This window comes from Anopheles moucheti, chromosome 2 (genome assembly GCF_943734755.1).
Source record: "Anopheles moucheti chromosome 2, idAnoMoucSN_F20_07, whole genome shotgun sequence".
Classification (NCBI taxonomy): Eukaryota; Metazoa; Arthropoda; class Insecta; order Diptera; family Culicidae; genus Anopheles; species Anopheles moucheti.
Genome location: NC_069140.1, coordinates 64441820 through 64459679, shown reverse-complemented (window position 1 = coordinate 64459679; position 17860 = coordinate 64441820). Strand labels below are relative to the sequence as shown.

The window sequence follows — 17860 nt, the reverse complement described above, 5'->3', positions numbered from 1 at the left end:
GGAAATTTCTTAACAATTGTTTCAGACCAACGCTTCAGACCCTCGACCAGGTACGGTACCTGCACAGGGCTCCTTTTAAGTGGAAAGTGGAAGTTATTTTTCCTTCGTAGGATCGGTCATTCCAGGTACGATAGCAGGTAGGCTGCTGGTGGGGCACTGCTTTTAGCTTTTCATCCATTGCTCGGTACCACTAGCACGGTCAGAGGAGTCTACCTCCGACCAAAGATTTTAAAACACGAAAAGTGATGACGTTTCTCAGGGGGTTTCCCGCATATTGCGATTGCTTGTGTTTTTTCACTGGATTTACCTTCGATTAGGTAATGCTGCGCCGGTTTGATTTCAGCTCAGAAGAGATGGTCGAACAAACATCTTTTATGTAAATCGATTTGTCGCCCTGAAAAGGACGGTTTGTTTTGGGGGGGTTTGCAGAGAGATTGGGAGAAGCCTTAAGCCTTCTTCTCAGTCTTCTTTGGCAGCAGCACGGCCTGAATGTTGGGCAGCACACCACCTTGGGCAATGGTGACGCCGGACAACAGCTTGTTCAATTCCTCGTCGTTGCGGATGGCCAGCTGCAGATGACGCGGGATGATGCGAGTTTTCTTGTTGTCTCGGGCAGCGTTTCCTGCCAACTCCAACACTTCAGCGGCCAAGTATTCCATCACGGCGGCCAAATACACCGGTGCACCAGCACCGACGCGCTCGGCATAGTTGCCTTTGCGGAGCAGACGATGGATACGGCCAACCGGGAACTGCAGACCGGCACGGTTCGAGCGGGACTTTGCCTTTCCCTTCACTTTGCCTCCCTTGCCACGGCCAGACATTGTTGATAGCTTCGGTTTAGATGAGAGTGCGTTCGCAACGATGCTCACTGTTCGGAGAGTGCTTGTATTCTGAGTAAAAATTGAGCCAGTGTGCGATTAAATACCCCGAGTTATGCTGCCTGCACGCACTCAAGTCGAATACCCGAGAGTGATCCGAAAACCGGAATATAAACGAACCTGAGAATCGTAGTTCTCTATCAGAAAGGTTTTGACTCTCCGTTAGTGAGCATCAGTGCGTGAATCGAAGCAAAATGGCCCCGAAAACCAGTGGAAAAGCCGCGAAGAAGTCTGGCAAAGCCCAGAAAAACATCTCCAAGTCGGACAAGAAGAAGAAAAGGAAGACCCGCAAGGAAAGCTACGCTATCTACATCTACAAGGTGTTGAAGCAAGTCCACCCGGACACCGGCATTTCGTCCAAGGCGATGAGCATCATGAACAGCTTCGTGAACGACATTTTCGAGCGCATCGCTGCCGAAGCATCCCGCTTGGCGCACTACAACAAGCGTTCGACGATCACGTCCCGCGAAATCCAAACGGCCGTCCGTCTGCTCCTGCCCGGTGAGCTGGCCAAGCACGCCGTGTCCGAAGGCACGAAGGCTGTCACCAAGTACACCAGCTCGAAGTAATTCGAAGCGTCGAAGCGCAGTTCGTTCGCATCTACCCAAACCGGTCCTTTTCAGGACCACAAAACGCATCCATACGAAAGATATATTTCTGCTTGACATTCCCTCTCACACGGTGGGCAAAAGATTAAAGTTTAAATAAAATAAAGCATAATTTTCGACGCGTTCATGTGAACCCGTGAGCGGAAAGCAAAGGGGCGCGGGTACAAAACACGAGTTGGCACGAGAAGAAGAATGTTCCGTGTCTCGCACAGTGTAACAGCATCGGAAGCACATCTTCTGACGATCGATCGCCAAACGGTCAATCGAAAACGCGTCTTTTGACTTTCTGGGCTGCCCCTTATTTCATTTTGCTTAACCGGCCGTCCAGGCCTGCCATTGCTGGCTTTCTTTGGCTTTATTTACCCGTCGGACAGAAAGTCGATCCTGTCGTGTGAAGATGGTGTGTTGCTCATCGCGTAAACAAACGTTTTTTCGACACACGCAGCTTTTGTTGTACCCGGATACGGTCACGGGCTCTCTGCACCGAACGGGCGACATAAACGCATACGAAATTGTTTCAATACCATCACCACTAACGAGCCACTACGGACGGAAGAAGGTACGGACATATCGACACATATCTTTTTGGTTAACATTTGTGGTGGTCCTGAGAAGGACCGTTTGAGTGAAGCCCCTCGACGATTGATGGAAGAGGAGCCCCGGGGGGGATACGGGCGAAGATTTAGGCACGCTCTCCGCGGATGCGACGAGCCAGCTGAATGTCTTTCGGCATGATGGTGACGCGCTTCGCATGAATGGCGCACAAGTTGGTGTCCTCGAACAGGCCGACAAGGTACGCCTCGCTGGCCTCCTGCAGGGCCATCACGGCCGAGCTCTGGAAGCGCAGATCGGTCTTGAAGTCCTGGGCAATTTCACGCACCAGACGCTGGAAGGGCAGCTTGCGGATCAGCAGCTCGGTCGATTTCTGGTAGCGACGGATCTCACGCAGGGCTACAGTTCCCGGACGGTAACGATGCGGCTTCTTCACTCCTCCGGTGGCCGGAGCACTCTTGCGAGCAGCCTTGGTGGCCAGCTGCTTGCGCGGAGCCTTACCTCCGGTCGACTTACGGGCAGTTTGCTTCGTACGGGCCATTTCACTGGTTCGGCGGTTTTATTAGTGGAACGTAAAGACGTCTGTGTTGTGTCGACGATAGGTTCGGAATGTGGGTATGCGAGGCCAGATCGTCATTTTTATAATCTCGCTCCACGCACACACATACTCCGATCCGATCGTGTACCAGTGGTGTGAGAGCGTGTGCGTGTGCTGCGGGTAAGTGTATAAAAGAGCGAAACATTGTGCGTAGCCTTATTGTTACTCGTGAACTCTTGCACAGTACGGTTGGTACACACGGTACGCATCGACATCGAAATGACTGGACGAGGAAAAGGAGGCAAAGGTCTGGGTAAAGGTGGAGCCAAGCGTCATCGCAAAGTGCTGCGCGACAACATCCAGGGCATCACCAAGCCGGCCATCCGCCGTCTGGCCCGCCGTGGAGGAGTGAAGCGTATCTCCGGTCTCATCTACGAAGAAACGCGTGGCGTGCTGAAAGTGTTCCTGGAGAATGTTATCCGCGATGCGGTCACCTATACCGAACACGCCAAGCGCAAAACCGTCACCGCGATGGACGTAGTGTACGCGCTGAAGCGCCAGGGTCGCACTCTGTACGGTTTCGGAGGTTAAACCCGCCAGCCGACGCACGTTCGACGCTCATCTCAACAAACGGTCCTTATCAGGACCACACATTCTTTGCATCAAAATATTCTTTCCTATGATTCCGATCGCTATGAAGTGTGTCGTTCAACGTAAGGTTGTGAGTCGAATCCTTAGCCTCATCTACCGTCTATGGGGTACAACTGTGTCCCGAGGTAAACGTATCACGCAGCCGAGCGTCTTCGAAGCCAAGAAGAAGAAGAAGAAGCGATGAGCATCGCGTCGATCCTGAGGACGGTTCAGCTACTGTGAGTGCGTCAATACTCCGCAGCATGATGAACGTGCTACGGTGTTCGGGAATGTGTGTGATGGCACAAGAATCCGAAATTCAACTGTATTATGTAGTCATTTTATTGCAAAGCTAAAACATTGACCGTTTTAAAACCAATTGTGAAGCATTTCACACAATTGCTAGTCTTTTTTAAAACAAACATTAAATATTTCACGCATTTGGGCAGCGAGCTTAATTTATTTCATCCGAAAAATAGTAGAATTATCTGAAAATTATCGCTATACAAATTTTAGTTGGAGGCGACTCATAACGTTTCCATGGTAACATTATTTCCAACACCCTTGGATCATTTTTTTAAGTGGAGCGTTTTGATTTCCCAGCTCTTCTTTAAACTGCTATCTTTCAACGTCTTCTATGATTCCCTCGCCAACAATTTATTTTTCCATGCATACTATGATTTTACCAAATGGAAGTTTTTTACACGGATCGACGTCCACAGACGCGCAATTTGTGAATGTTTTTATGTGTTGTCCTTGGGTATTCGCGCGTTTTCTTGCATTTTCAGTCGGATCCTTTACAAGATTTTCAAAAAGATTTTAATTTTGGTCGGTGATACAGAACGGTGAACGGTTTCTTAAACGACCTATTCGAGCCGTACCCCCGTACCCAGCACTCACTTTTTCTAAGAGGTCTGAACCTGCCATTTCTGGTTTTCTGTATCTTTATTTACCCGAAGCTGGATAGTCAGTCCTGAGTACGGGTGATTGATCCGGATGGGATTTTTGTCAGGTCCGATCGTGTGAAGATCGCTAGGGTCGCTACCATCAAACCACCGGGCCGCTCCAACGCTTCCAAGTGCCAAGTGAGCGACTCACTATCCTGATGAATACAAATCAAGGAAGACCAGAAATGGTCGTTCAATCCACGAAAATAGCAGCATTATTTTCTAAAACAATACCATGCTTTACAGTAGCTTATAAATATTTTAAAGTTAAAGTTTACTGCTTGATTCGCTGCAATTTTTCATGTTTTATTTTTCACTAAAAGAAATGCGAGATTGTTTCAGGAGTAATTGCTGTTGTTGTGCTATGTTGTTTACACTTCTCAGTTTAAATAGAGAAATTTTGATCAAACCAGGTAACCGAGAAGATTTCTAGTAGGGTCAATATTTTTTTCAAATCCTCTGTATTTCAATAACCCATGACACAAGCACAACATCAAGAGATATTGGCCAGCAAATTCTGGGCCTTTTAACTTTATTTACCCGCAACCTGGATAGTTGTTCCTGGGAACGAGGGATTGGTTGGGTTGTAATTTTTTACCGGTCCTATCTAAAGAAGACTGGCGCCGCTACATCTGATTAAATGGCACCTTATGAAATTTAAACATGTGTGTGTCTGTTACTGGAAATACATGACTCAAATATACTGTCTGTGAGGAAAAAGTTAGAAAAAAAAACATGGGAAATCTGTGGTACCTGAATGTGGATGGCTACTTAACCTTAGATATATCCAATCAGTTGCTTTTATCTGATTGTGAAAGACGTCGACTTTCGACGAAATTATGTGCGATGCCTACGAAAAGCATAAATGCATAGCAAGCAACTGGGGAGCTGACGCAAAAATATTAAGAAGTGCTTCATTGTAATTTAGAATACTCATGTTAAAATGATATGTTGCATATGATCCAGATGGGAGCTGCACGCAAACACGACGTGACGTATATTTTTACGATACATTTCATTCGTGATAAATGACCAAGGTTCGGGACTTATCAACCACTAAGATCAATATATATATATATATATATATATATATATATATATATATATATATATATATATATATATATATATATATCAGACTAAGAGAAGAACGAAGTCATCAAGGCTCAAGGTCTGTTAAAACTAATAACAACAACAAAAGCTCAAAGCGACTTGGAATATGCTTTGCCAAATAGGTTTTTATGAGAGCCAAAGGGGCCCGAGGTGAGAAATTTGATAATTTATTAAACTAAATAAAATAAAATTAACAACATCCTCCAATTGGGAAGAAAACCTCTTTTTAAAACATCTTTGAGTTTGCGTACACAACAAAATTCTGTTGCATAGCCCTGTAACCGGGCCGATTAGCTAGTCTGAAAAAAAAATATCTGAAAATGTTACAAAACGTAATGCGTAAATTAGTGGAAGTATAGAGATTAAATATTTCCAAAATGGGTGGGGGCTCGCGTTGCCATGCGTATTCAAATCAAAGGTCGGTTTTTTCCTTCTCGCACGTAATCCTGTGTGTGTGTGTGTGCATGCTGAGCTCGTGCCAAAAATTATCCGGAAATGTGACCGCGTACACGGTGATCGGTACCGTTAGGTGAAAATTTCCACTAAAACGAGTCTCCTCCTGTCGCCACCGAGTGTGCGAGCGAGAGGGAGCATCGGTTGACAATTCGCAGAAATTTCGGTCACCGATGCAACACACAAAGGAAGAGCGCACGCTTCGTTCGTGTGTCTGGCCGGCTAGTTTTAAGCAGCGCACCTATTTCTGCACCTACGTGTCGTACTAACTAGCGAAATATGTTTCTGTTTTAAGATCTAACATGAAATGTACCACCAATCCTGCATTTTTGTACGCATATACTGTATCTATTCTGAATTCACATATGTATCCTTCGTTGCTTTCACTGATTGTACGGTGATAATAGCATACGCAAATGGATATGTCTGTAGTGGAATTGCAAAAATGTGTGGCGACTTCAAATTGCTTCGTGCTTTGAAACGATTGTGTGCGATTGTGTAGCGAGAGTAGCGAGACAAAACCATACATTTGCTCGGATAGTAGTAGTAGCGGAGGTAGTTAGCGAGAGAGATCCACTTTCGGCACTCTCGTTCGTATGCTGAAGGTAATTAGTAACCGAATGTCCCGAGCTCGGCACAGTCCTCGTCGAACAGCCAACTGGAACAGTTGGTCCGCGCGCGTCGTCAATCCGGATGTATTAGTGTGTGTAAGTGCGTGTAGTGTTAAAAGTAGTGTTGAACAGGGGCCAATTTCAAAATGGCGCCGGCTCATTTTGTCGTCCTTCGCGAACCAGCAACATCGAGCATGTCGAGCATGAACAAAGAGTGCGACGCTTAGTCGAGAGACAGAGAGGTAAGAAGCAGTGCGCGTACGGCTAATCCTGCGCAGGATTAGCATTAAAAAGTGCGGGTGGTAAAATGGCGGAAGAAACGCGCGTGTGTGTGTGAATGTGCGAAAAGCGCTTCGCGGGACGGTGCGTTAATCGCGACGGTGCCTCGCCCAGTGCGTCGGGCGGAGGGGCAGCGAAATCTTCCACGGGGTTCGCCCCAAAAATAATTGTTTTTATAAACATAGCTGTTGCTGCTGCTGCTGCTGGTGAAATGTGCGAATGCGTGTGTGCCTTTTTTCCTTCTCGCACATAATCCTGTGTGTGTGTGTGTGTGTGTGTGTGCATGCTGAGCTCGTGCCAAAAGTTATCAGGAAATGTGACCGCGTACACGGTGATCGGTACCGTTAGGTGGAAATTTCCACCAAAACGAGTCTCCTCCTGTCGCCACCGAGTGTGCGAGCGAGAGGGAGCATCGGTTGACAATTCGCAGAAATTTCGATCACCGATGCGACACACAAAGGAAGAGCGCACGCTTCGGGCGTCGGGCGGAGGGGCAGCGAAATCCTCCACGGGGTTCGCCCCAAAAATAATTGTTTTTATAAACATAGCTGTTGTTGCTACTGCTGGTGCAATGTGCGTATGCGTGTGTGCGGAAAGGACGATGGACAATCCAAATCGTGACGGTGTTTCGGTGCGTGGTGCGTCGACCCATCCTGCGCAGGATTACCGCCAAAATGGCGGCTTTTGCTGGTGAAATGCGTGCGTGAAACGATGCACGAACTGCGACGGCGCCCAGTGCGTAGGGCAGCGAAATCCTCCGCGGGGTTCGCTAAAAAAATACTCTTTTTAAAAACAAAGTTGTTGTTGTTGTTGTTGCTGCTGCTGCTGCAAAGATCAGATAAGCAGGGGCGGTGTAGTGAAGTGACTTGGTGTGTGGTGAAAATACTGTAATGAGTGCACCGCAATTGCTTGAAAGGAGCGCGTGAAGCCGTGCGCTGCGCACTACTGAAGGTAGGATTGTGTTCCATATTCATTTGCATGCATGGTTTGGGGTTTCGTTGCTAGGGTCGATGGTGTAGTGATCAGCGTTAAGCGTTCAACCCGATGCATCGCAGTAGGCGTCGTGTTTATTTAGAAAATAAGAAATATCTGCCATTAGGGCTGCATACAGGTGGGCTAAAAATAGACTGAAATATTCGGTGCCCATTCGTGGGCTAGTTTGTTTCATTCGCATTGGGAAATTTCTTAACAATTGTTTCAGACCAACGCTTCAGACCCTCGACCAGGTACGGTACCTGCACAGGGCTCCTTTTAAGTGGAAAGTGGAAGTTATTTTTCCTTCGTAGGATCGGTCATTCCAGGTACGATAGCAGGTAGGCTGCTGGTGGGGCACTGCTTTTAGCTTTTCATCCATTGCTCGGTACCACTAGCACGGTCAGAGGAGTCTACCTCCGACCAAAGATTTTAAAACACGAAAAGTGATGACGTTTCTCAGGGGGTTTCCCGCATATTGCGATTGCTTGTGTTTTTTCACTGGATTTACCTTCGATTAGGTAATGCTGCGCCGGTTTGATTTCAGCTCAGAAGAGATGGTCGAACAAACATCTTTTATGTAAATCGATTTGTCGCCCTGAAAAGGACGGTTTGTTTTGGGGGGGTTTGCAGAGAGATTGGGAGAAGCCTTAAGCCTTCTTCTCAGTCTTCTTTGGCAGCAGCACGGCCTGAATGTTGGGCAGCACACCACCTTGGGCAATGGTGACGCCGGACAACAGCTTGTTCAATTCCTCGTCGTTGCGGATGGCCAGCTGCAGATGACGCGGGATGATGCGAGTTTTCTTGTTGTCTCGGGCAGCGTTTCCTGCCAACTCCAACACTTCAGCGGCCAAGTATTCCATCACGGCGGCCAAATACACCGGTGCACCAGCACCGACGCGCTCGGCATAGTTGCCTTTGCGGAGCAGACGATGGATACGGCCAACCGGGAACTGCAGACCGGCACGGTTCGAGCGGGACTTTGCCTTTCCCTTCACTTTGCCTCCCTTGCCACGGCCAGACATTGTTGATAGCTTCGGTTTAGATGAGAGTGCGTTCGCAACGATGCTCACTGTTCGGAGAGTGCTTGTATTCTGAGTAAAAATTGAGCCAGTGTGCGATTAAATACCCCGAGTTATGCTGCCTGCACGCACTCAAGTCGAATACCCGAGAGTGATCCGAAAACCGGAATATAAACGAACCTGAGAATCGTAGTTCTCTATCAGAAAGGTTTTGACTCTCCGTTAGTGAGCATCAGTGCGTGAATCGAAGCAAAATGGCCCCGAAAACCAGTGGAAAAGCCGCGAAGAAGTCTGGCAAAGCCCAGAAAAACATCTCCAAGTCGGACAAGAAGAAGAAAAGGAAGACCCGCAAGGAAAGCTACGCTATCTACATCTACAAGGTGTTGAAGCAAGTCCACCCGGACACCGGCATTTCGTCCAAGGCGATGAGCATCATGAACAGCTTCGTGAACGACATTTTCGAGCGCATCGCTGCCGAAGCATCCCGCTTGGCGCACTACAACAAGCGTTCGACGATCACGTCCCGCGAAATCCAAACGGCCGTCCGTCTGCTCCTGCCCGGTGAGCTGGCCAAGCACGCCGTGTCCGAAGGCACGAAGGCTGTCACCAAGTACACCAGCTCGAAGTAATTCGAAGCGTCGAAGCGCAGTTCGTTCGCATCTACCCAAACCGGTCCTTTTCAGGACCACAAAACGCATCCATACGAAAGATATATTTCTGCTTGACATTCCCTCTCACACGGTGGGCAAAAGATTAAAGTTTAAATAAAATAAAGCATAATTTTCGACGCGTTCATGTGAACCCGTGAGCGGAAAGCAAAGGGGCGCGGGTACAAAACACGAGTTGGCACGAGAAGAAGAATGTTCCGTGTCTCGCACAGTGTAACAGCATCGGAAGCACATCTTCTGACGATCGATCGCCAAACGGTCAATCGAAAACGCGTCTTTTGACTTTCTGGGCTGCCCCTTATTTCATTTTGCTTAACCGGCCGTCCAGGCCTGCCATTGCTGGCTTTCTTTGGCTTTATTTACCCGTCGGACAGAAAGTCGATCCTGTCGTGTGAAGATGGTGTTGTGGCGAACCGGCCACAACTCCCAGACGCATCAGCACATAGAGAACAAGAGAGGACAATAGCACATAGAGAACAGTCGCAATCCCCAACAACGACAGCAATTCCTGGAATACAGTTCCCCGTCCTTACAAGCGCAACTGCGCAAGCAGTTGCACTGAAAACAATGCAAGGGATTGTATTCACGGATACAACACACATACAGACCGTGCAGCGTTAGCAGTCTGCACAACTCAGTCTGGATCCAACAGCCAACGTGAAAAGGTCTGCTCCTTCGGTTACGAGTTTAATAATAGTTTATAATAAAGATCAAGAAAATATTTGTCGGCCACAGCATTGGCTACATTGGTGACCCCTGACAAACTTTATTAGTGTTCCCCGACAAGCTACATAGTTGATCTTCCACGATATTATAGTAGTGATCCTGTGTTTCATGTGGCAATCCTTACGAACGGTGCCCCACGCAGCACCCTCGCAGTGCGTTCAACGAGCCAACTCGCGTATCGCGCTCCGCGCCCGACAAAAAAAAAACACGTCCCGCGCCCGACAAACACAACCGTGTACCCGCGAAACCACGCTGCCAGTAACCTGACGTGTGAAAATGAATCCGGAAACCAAATCAACGAGCCAAGAGGACACCCAAAATGCGACGAAAAATCCGGAAAATACATTGACTAAGGATGAAGTTTCTCCGCAGCTACAGTTGCTAAAGATAAACTATCCACCATTCGACGGCGATGACGTGGATGTATGGTTTGTCTGCCTCGAAGCAGCGTTTGAAGTGAACGGCATAAAAGCAGACAAAACTAAATTCAACGCTCTAATAGTAGCACTTGGCACTCGAGCGAAGCATGTATATTCGACCATTTCTCGTTGTGCTGAAATGACAACCCAGACCCGATACTCCACACTGAAAACCGACGTCGTGGCTCATTTCCACCCATCTGAAACAAAGCGCATTTCCACCCTGTTAGAAGGAGTAACTTTGGGTGATCAAAAACCTAGTTCGCTCCTCACACAGATGCGACGTACTGGTGGAGTAGGATGCAGTGACAAAATCCTGGCCAATATTTGGATGCGAGCATTACCATCGACAGTTCGTTCTATTCTTGCAGCCATGTCCACGGCTACCTTAGACGAACAAGCCCAGGTTGCCGATAAGATCATGGAAGCCCCCCGAAACGAAATAGATTCCGTACAAGTTACATCACCTATCCAACATCAAACATCACTGGAATCGCAAATCGCCGCCTTAAGCAAGAAATTTGATCATCTACTAAGAGAGCAGCATCGGCGCCCATGGAATCGACGAAACAGTCATCCGGGGAGACACAACGGAAATTATCGCAGCCAGTCTCGAGAGCGTGATTATTTCATCTGTTACTACCATCGCCGCTATGGTAGTGCAGCAAAGAAGTGTGAGAATCATCAAAATCCAGAAAAAAAGTGCCAATTCACTTCGGTTCCAAAAAACTAAGTGGTGTGCAGCCTAGCTGCACTAAACTTGAACAGGTAAACCGTATTCATATTTTGGACCAAGCTTCACACCAAAACTTCCTGATTGACACAGGTGCAGACGTTTCCGTTATTCCGCCAACACTAAAGGAACGCGATAATCCTTCATCAGAACATCTTTTCGCAGCAAACGGAACAAAAATAGCAACGTTCGGCACAAAACGTCTTACACTCAAAATTGGCCTGCGTCGTCCGTTCACCTGGTTATTCACCATAGCAGATGTAAAATCACCCATCATCGGAGCTGATTTTTTAAGCCACCACGATCTGTTGGTAGATATACGACGAAACAAAATCATCGATAACACCACACGATTAGAGATATCAAACATCAGCAGCGTTTCCGAGCCAGTCATCAAATCGTATGATTCAACATCACCATTTGCGGAAATATTAAGTGAGTACAAAGACATCACCATGCTTAATATCAATCGCAAACAAACAAGTGCAAAAACTGTTCACCAAATTATTACTACTGGCCAACCTGTTTTCTGTCGTCCACGTCGTTTACCCATTGATAAGCTGGAAGCAGCGAAAGCTGAATTTAGATTCTTAATGGAACAAGGAATCTGCCAAGCTTCCAAAAGTTCTTGGGCCAGTCCTCTACACCTGGTCAAGAAGGCTGATGGAACATTTCGTCCTTGCGGCGATTACAGGAGCTTAAACGCTATAACAGTTCCAGATCGATACCCAATACCTCATATCCAGGACTTTTCAAACATTCTCCACAACAAGACAATATTCTCGTGCATCGATCTACAACGCGCTTATCACCAGATTCCGGTCGCACCAGAAGATATTCCAAAAACCGCTATCACCACACCATTCGGATTGTTCGAATTTAAATTCATGACGTTCGGACTCCGAAATGCAGGTCAGACACTTCAGCGACATCTTCACGACATTTTAGGCGATCTAGATTTTGTTTTCCCTTACGTCGACGACTTGTGCATCGCTTCTAGCAGCATTGAACAGCACAAAGAACATCTTCGTAAGGTTTTTCAACGTTTAAAGGAAAATGAACTAGCCATCAACGCAGCTAAATGTCAAATCGGACTTAATGAAGTAATATTTCTCGGACATTTGATTACTGCTGAAGGAATCAAACCATCAAAAAGGAAGGTAGAAGCCATATTAAATTTCCCACAGCCAACAACAGCCAGACAGTTAAAACGATTCCTGGGAACCATAAACTTCTATCGTCGCTTCATACCGCACGCAGCGAAGAACCAACAAATCCTCCAAAACATGATGCAAGGAAATGTTCGCAACGACAATACACCATTGACATGGGACGAAGATACAACAAAAGCTTTCCACCAATGCAAGCAAGATTTAGCTAGTGCAACTCTACTCGCTCACCCCTGTGCGGATGCCAAATTAGCGTTGGAAGTAGACGCATCTGGCAACGCAATCGGAGCTGTATTGCACCAAATTTGGAAAAATGAACGTCAACCACTAGCGTACTTCTCTCGTAAGCTGAGCGCAAGCAAACAGAAAGCCAGCACTTACGATCGAGAACTTCTCGCAATATACGAAGCTGTGAAATACTTCAAAGATCATCTCGTCGGTCGTGAGTTTTGCATCTTTACCGATCATAAACCATTAGTTACAGCTTTCCAACAACGTCCGGAACGTGCAAGTCCAACTCAACAACGTCACTTAAGCTTCATCAGCGAATACACCACGGACATCAGACACATTTCCGGAGCAAAAAATCAAGTAGCAGACATGTTAAGCCGTTTAGAATCCATCGATAATCAGCCAATAGATTTCGAAGACCTAGCAGTAAAGCAACGAACAGATCCAGAGTTACAACATCTTTTGACAGACCCGAACACATCGCTTTGCTTAAAGACATTCCAAACGCATCTAACATCGACACCAATTTTCTGCGACATATCCACCCAGAAAATCAGACCCTTCATTCCAAAAGAGTTTCGCAGGCAGATCATATCAAAGTTTCATGGTGCATCTCATCCTGGCATTCGATCGACAACAAAACTCGTATCCGACTCATACGTATGGCCAGCAATACGGCGTGATTGCAAACATTTTGTAATGCACTGTATTCCATGTCAAAAGTCGAAGATAATACGTCACAACAGATCACCGATCGAACACATAGCCATGCCAGACAATAGGTTCACACACATTCATATGGACATTATTGGACCTATGCCACCATCTGAGGGAAATCAATATTGTCTTACCATAATAGACAAGTTTACCAGATGGCCCGAGGCTATGCCAATTCCAAATATCACTGCCGAAACAGTAGCAAAAGCGTTTGTCAACGGTTGGATCGCCAGATTTGGCGTACCAAGCAAGCTAACAACAGACTTAGGCAGACAATTCGAATCCGAACTCTTCAAAGAACTTCTCTATCTTCTTGGAATAAACCATCTGCGTACTACACCGTACCATCCTCAAGCAAATGGACATGTAGAACGCATGCATCGCCAGCTCAAAACAGCTTTGAAATGTCACAACACCCCCAGTTGGACATCAGCATTACCAATAGTATTACTCGGAATGCGAACTTCATGCAAAGACGACATAGGAGCATCTGCAGCTGAATTAACCTACGGTACATCGCTTAGACTACCAGGGGAATTCTTTGCCACCAACGAAAACTCCAGCACCAAGCCAACAACAGATTTCGTTGAAAATCTAAAAAAGACAATGGCAAAGCTTAAGCCAACTTCCACCTCCCATCATTCTACACAGCGACCTTTTGTCCAAAAATCATTGGAAACCTGCACACATGTCTTTATTCGAACCGGAGCCATCAAACCGCCTTTAACTCCACCCTACGATGGACCCTACCGCGTCATTCGGCGAAAAAAGAAATATTTCATAGTAGACATCAACGGAAAAAGTTCATCCATATCCATCGACCGTCTTAAAGCAGCATTCGTACATAACGAACAACAGCAAGATATTCCTGGTAAACCTTCACTGGAACCTCGCACTACATCCTCAGGACGACACGTGAGGATCCCACTCAGGTTCTTAAAAACATAGGGGAGAGTATTGTGGCGAACCGGCCACAACTCCCAGACGCATCAGCACATAGAGAACAAGAGAGGACAATAGCACATAGAGAACAGTCGCAATCCCCAACAACGACAGCAATTCCTGGAATACAGTTCCCCGTCCTTACAAGCGCAACTGCGCAAGCAGTTGCACTGAAAACAATGCAAGGGATTGTATTCACGGATACAACACACATACAGACCGTGCAGCGTTAGCAGTCTGCACAACTCAGTCTGGATCCAACAGCCAACGTGAAAAGGTCTGCTCCTTCGGTTACGAGTTTAATAATAGTTTATAATAAAGATCAAGAAAATATTTGTCGGCCACAGCATTGGCTACAGTGTGTTGCTCATCGCGTAAACAAACGTTTTTTCGACACACGCAGCTTTTGTTGTACCCGGATACGGTCACGGGCTCTCTGCACCGAACGGGCGACATAAACGCATACGAAATTGTTTCAATACCATCACCACTAACGAGCCACTACGGACGGAAGAAGGTACGGACATATCGACACATATCTTTTTGGTTAACATTTGTGGTGGTCCTGAGAAGGACCGTTTGAGTGAAGCCCCTCGACGATTGATGGAAGAGGAGCCCCGGGGGGGATACGGGCGAAGATTTAGGCACGCTCTCCGCGGATGCGACGAGCCAGCTGAATGTCTTTCGGCATGATGGTGACGCGCTTCGCATGAATGGCGCACAAGTTGGTGTCCTCGAACAGGCCGACAAGGTACGCCTCGCTGGCCTCCTGCAGGGCCATCACGGCCGAGCTCTGGAAGCGCAGATCGGTCTTGAAGTCCTGGGCAATTTCACGCACCAGACGCTGGAAGGGCAGCTTGCGGATCAGCAGCTCGGTCGATTTCTGGTAGCGACGGATCTCACGCAGGGCTACAGTTCCCGGACGGTAACGATGCGGCTTCTTCACTCCTCCGGTGGCCGGAGCACTCTTGCGAGCAGCCTTGGTGGCCAGCTGCTTGCGCGGAGCCTTACCTCCGGTCGACTTACGGGCAGTTTGCTTCGTACGGGCCATTTCACTGGTTCGGCGGTTTTATTAGTGGAACGTAAAGACGTCTGTGTTGTGTCGACGATAGGTTCGGAATGTGGGTATGCGAGGCCAGATCGTCATTTTTATAATCTCGCTCCACGCACACACATACTCCGATCCGATCGTGTACCAGTGGTGTGAGAGCGTGTGCGTGTGCTGCGGGTAAGTGTATAAAAGAGCGAAACATTGTGCGTAGCCTTATTGTTACTCGTGAACTCTTGCACAGTACGGTTGGTACACACGGTACGCATCGACATCGAAATGACTGGACGAGGAAAAGGAGGCAAAGGTCTGGGTAAAGGTGGAGCCAAGCGTCATCGCAAAGTGCTGCGCGACAACATCCAGGGCATCACCAAGCCGGCCATCCGCCGTCTGGCCCGCCGTGGAGGAGTGAAGCGTATCTCCGGTCTCATCTACGAAGAAACGCGTGGCGTGCTGAAAGTGTTCCTGGAGAATGTTATCCGCGATGCGGTCACCTATACCGAACACGCCAAGCGCAAAACCGTCACCGCGATGGACGTAGTGTACGCGCTGAAGCGCCAGGGTCGCACTCTGTACGGTTTCGGAGGTTAAACCCGCCAGCCGACGCACGTTCGACGCTCATCTCAACAAACGGTCCTTATCAGGACCACACATTCTTTGCATCAAAATATTCTTTCCTATGATTCCGATCGCTATGAAGTGTGTCGTTCAACGTAAGGTTGTGAGTCGAATCCTTAGCCTCATCTACCGTCTATGGGGTACAACTGTGTCCCGAGGTAAACGTATCACGCAGCCGAGCGTCTTCGAAGCCAAGAAGAAGAAGAAGAAGCGATGAGCATCGCGTCGATCCTGAGGACGGTTCAGCTACTGTGAGTGCGTCAATACTCCGCAGCATGATGAACGTGCTACGGTGTTCGGGAATGTGTGTGATGGCACAAGAATCCGAAATTCAACTGTATTATGTAGTCATTTTATTGCAAAGCTAAAACATTGACCGTTTTAAAACCAATTGTGAAGCATTTCACACAATTGCTAGTCTTTTTTAAAACAAACATTAAATATTTCACGCATTTGGGCAGCGAGCTTAATTTATTTCATCCGAAAAATAGTAGAATTATCTGAAAATTATCGCTATACAAATTTTAGTTGGAGGCGACTCATAACGTTTCCATGGTAACATTATTTCCAACACCCTTGGATCATTTTTTTAAGTGGAGCGTTTTGATTTCCCAGCTCTTCTTTAAACTGCTATCTTTCAACGTCTTCTATGATTCCCTCGCCAACAATTTATTTTTCCATGCATACTATGATTTTACCAAATGGAAGTTTTTTACACGGATCGACGTCCACAGACGCGCAATTTGTGAATGTTTTTATGTGTTGTCCTTGGGTATTCGCGCGTTTTCTTGCATTTTCAGTCGGATCCTTTACAAGATTTTCAAAAAGATTTTAATTTTGGTCGGTGATACAGAACGGTGAACGGTTTCTTAAACGACCTATTCGAGCCGTACCCCCGTACCCAGCACTTACTTCTTCTAAGAGGTCTGAACCTGCCATTTCTGGTTTTCTGTATCTTTATTTACCCGAAGCTGGATAGTCAGTCCTGAGTACGGGTGATTGATCCGGATGGGATTTTTGTCAGGTCCGATCGTGTGAAGATCGCTAGGGTCGCTACCATCAAACCACCGGGCCGCTCCAACGCTTCCAAGTGCCAAGTGAGCGACTCACTATCCTGATGAATACAAATCAAGGAAGACCAGAAATGGTCGTTCAATCCACGAAAATAGCAGCATTATTTTCTAAAACAATACCATGCTTTACAGTAGCTTATAAATATTTTAAAGTTAAAGTTTACTGCTTGATTCGCTGCAATTTTTCATGTTTTATTTTTCACTAAAAGAAATGCGAGATTGTTTCAGGAGTAATTGCTGTTGTTGTGCTATGTTGTTTACTTCTCAGTTTAAATAGAGAAATTTTTATCAAACCAGGTAACCGAGAAGATTTCTAGTAGGGTCAATATTTTTTTCAAATCCTCTGTATTTCAATAACCCATGACACAAGCACAACATCAAGAGATATTGGCCAGCAAATTCTGGGCCTTTTAACTTTATTTACCCGCAACCTGGATAGTTGTTCCTGGGAACGAGGGATTGGTTGGGTTGTAATTTTTTACCGGTCCTATCTAAAGAAGACTGGCGCCGCTACATCTGATTAAATGGCACCTTATGAAATTTAAACATGTGTGTGTCTGTTACTGGAAATACATGACTCAAATATACTGTCTGTGAGGAAAAAGTTAGAAAAAAAAAAACAAGGGAAATCTGTGGTACCTGAATGTGGATGGCTACTTAACCTTAGATATATCCAATCAGTTGCTTTTATCTGATTGTGAAAGACGTCGACTTTCGACGAAATTATGTGCGATGCCTACGAAAAACATAAATGCATAGCAAGCAACTGGGGAGCTGACGCAAAAATATTAAGAAGTGCTTCATTGTAATTTAGAATACTCATGTTAAAATGATATGTTGCATATGATCCAGATGGGAGCTGCACGCAAACACGACGTTGTGATATCCCATGGAATAAACCATTTCTTCTCAG

At 46.6% G+C, this 17860-nt stretch overlaps 1 protein-coding gene across 1 annotated transcript; it reads right to left on the bottom strand.

Moving 5' to 3' along the window:
• Positions 1-2150: 2150 nt before the first annotated feature.
• On the bottom strand, positions 2151-15259 carry LOC128297310 (histone H3-like). The gene is made up of 2 exons (XM_053032937.1): positions 14861-15259; positions 2151-2573 (listed from the first exon to the last, which is right to left on the bottom strand). The coding sequence occupies exons 1-2, from the start codon at positions 15257-15259 to the stop codon at positions 2169-2171; spliced, it is 804 nt and encodes a 267-aa protein (XP_052888897.1). The 3' UTR covers positions 2151-2168.
• Positions 15260-17860: the final 2601 nt, after the last annotated feature.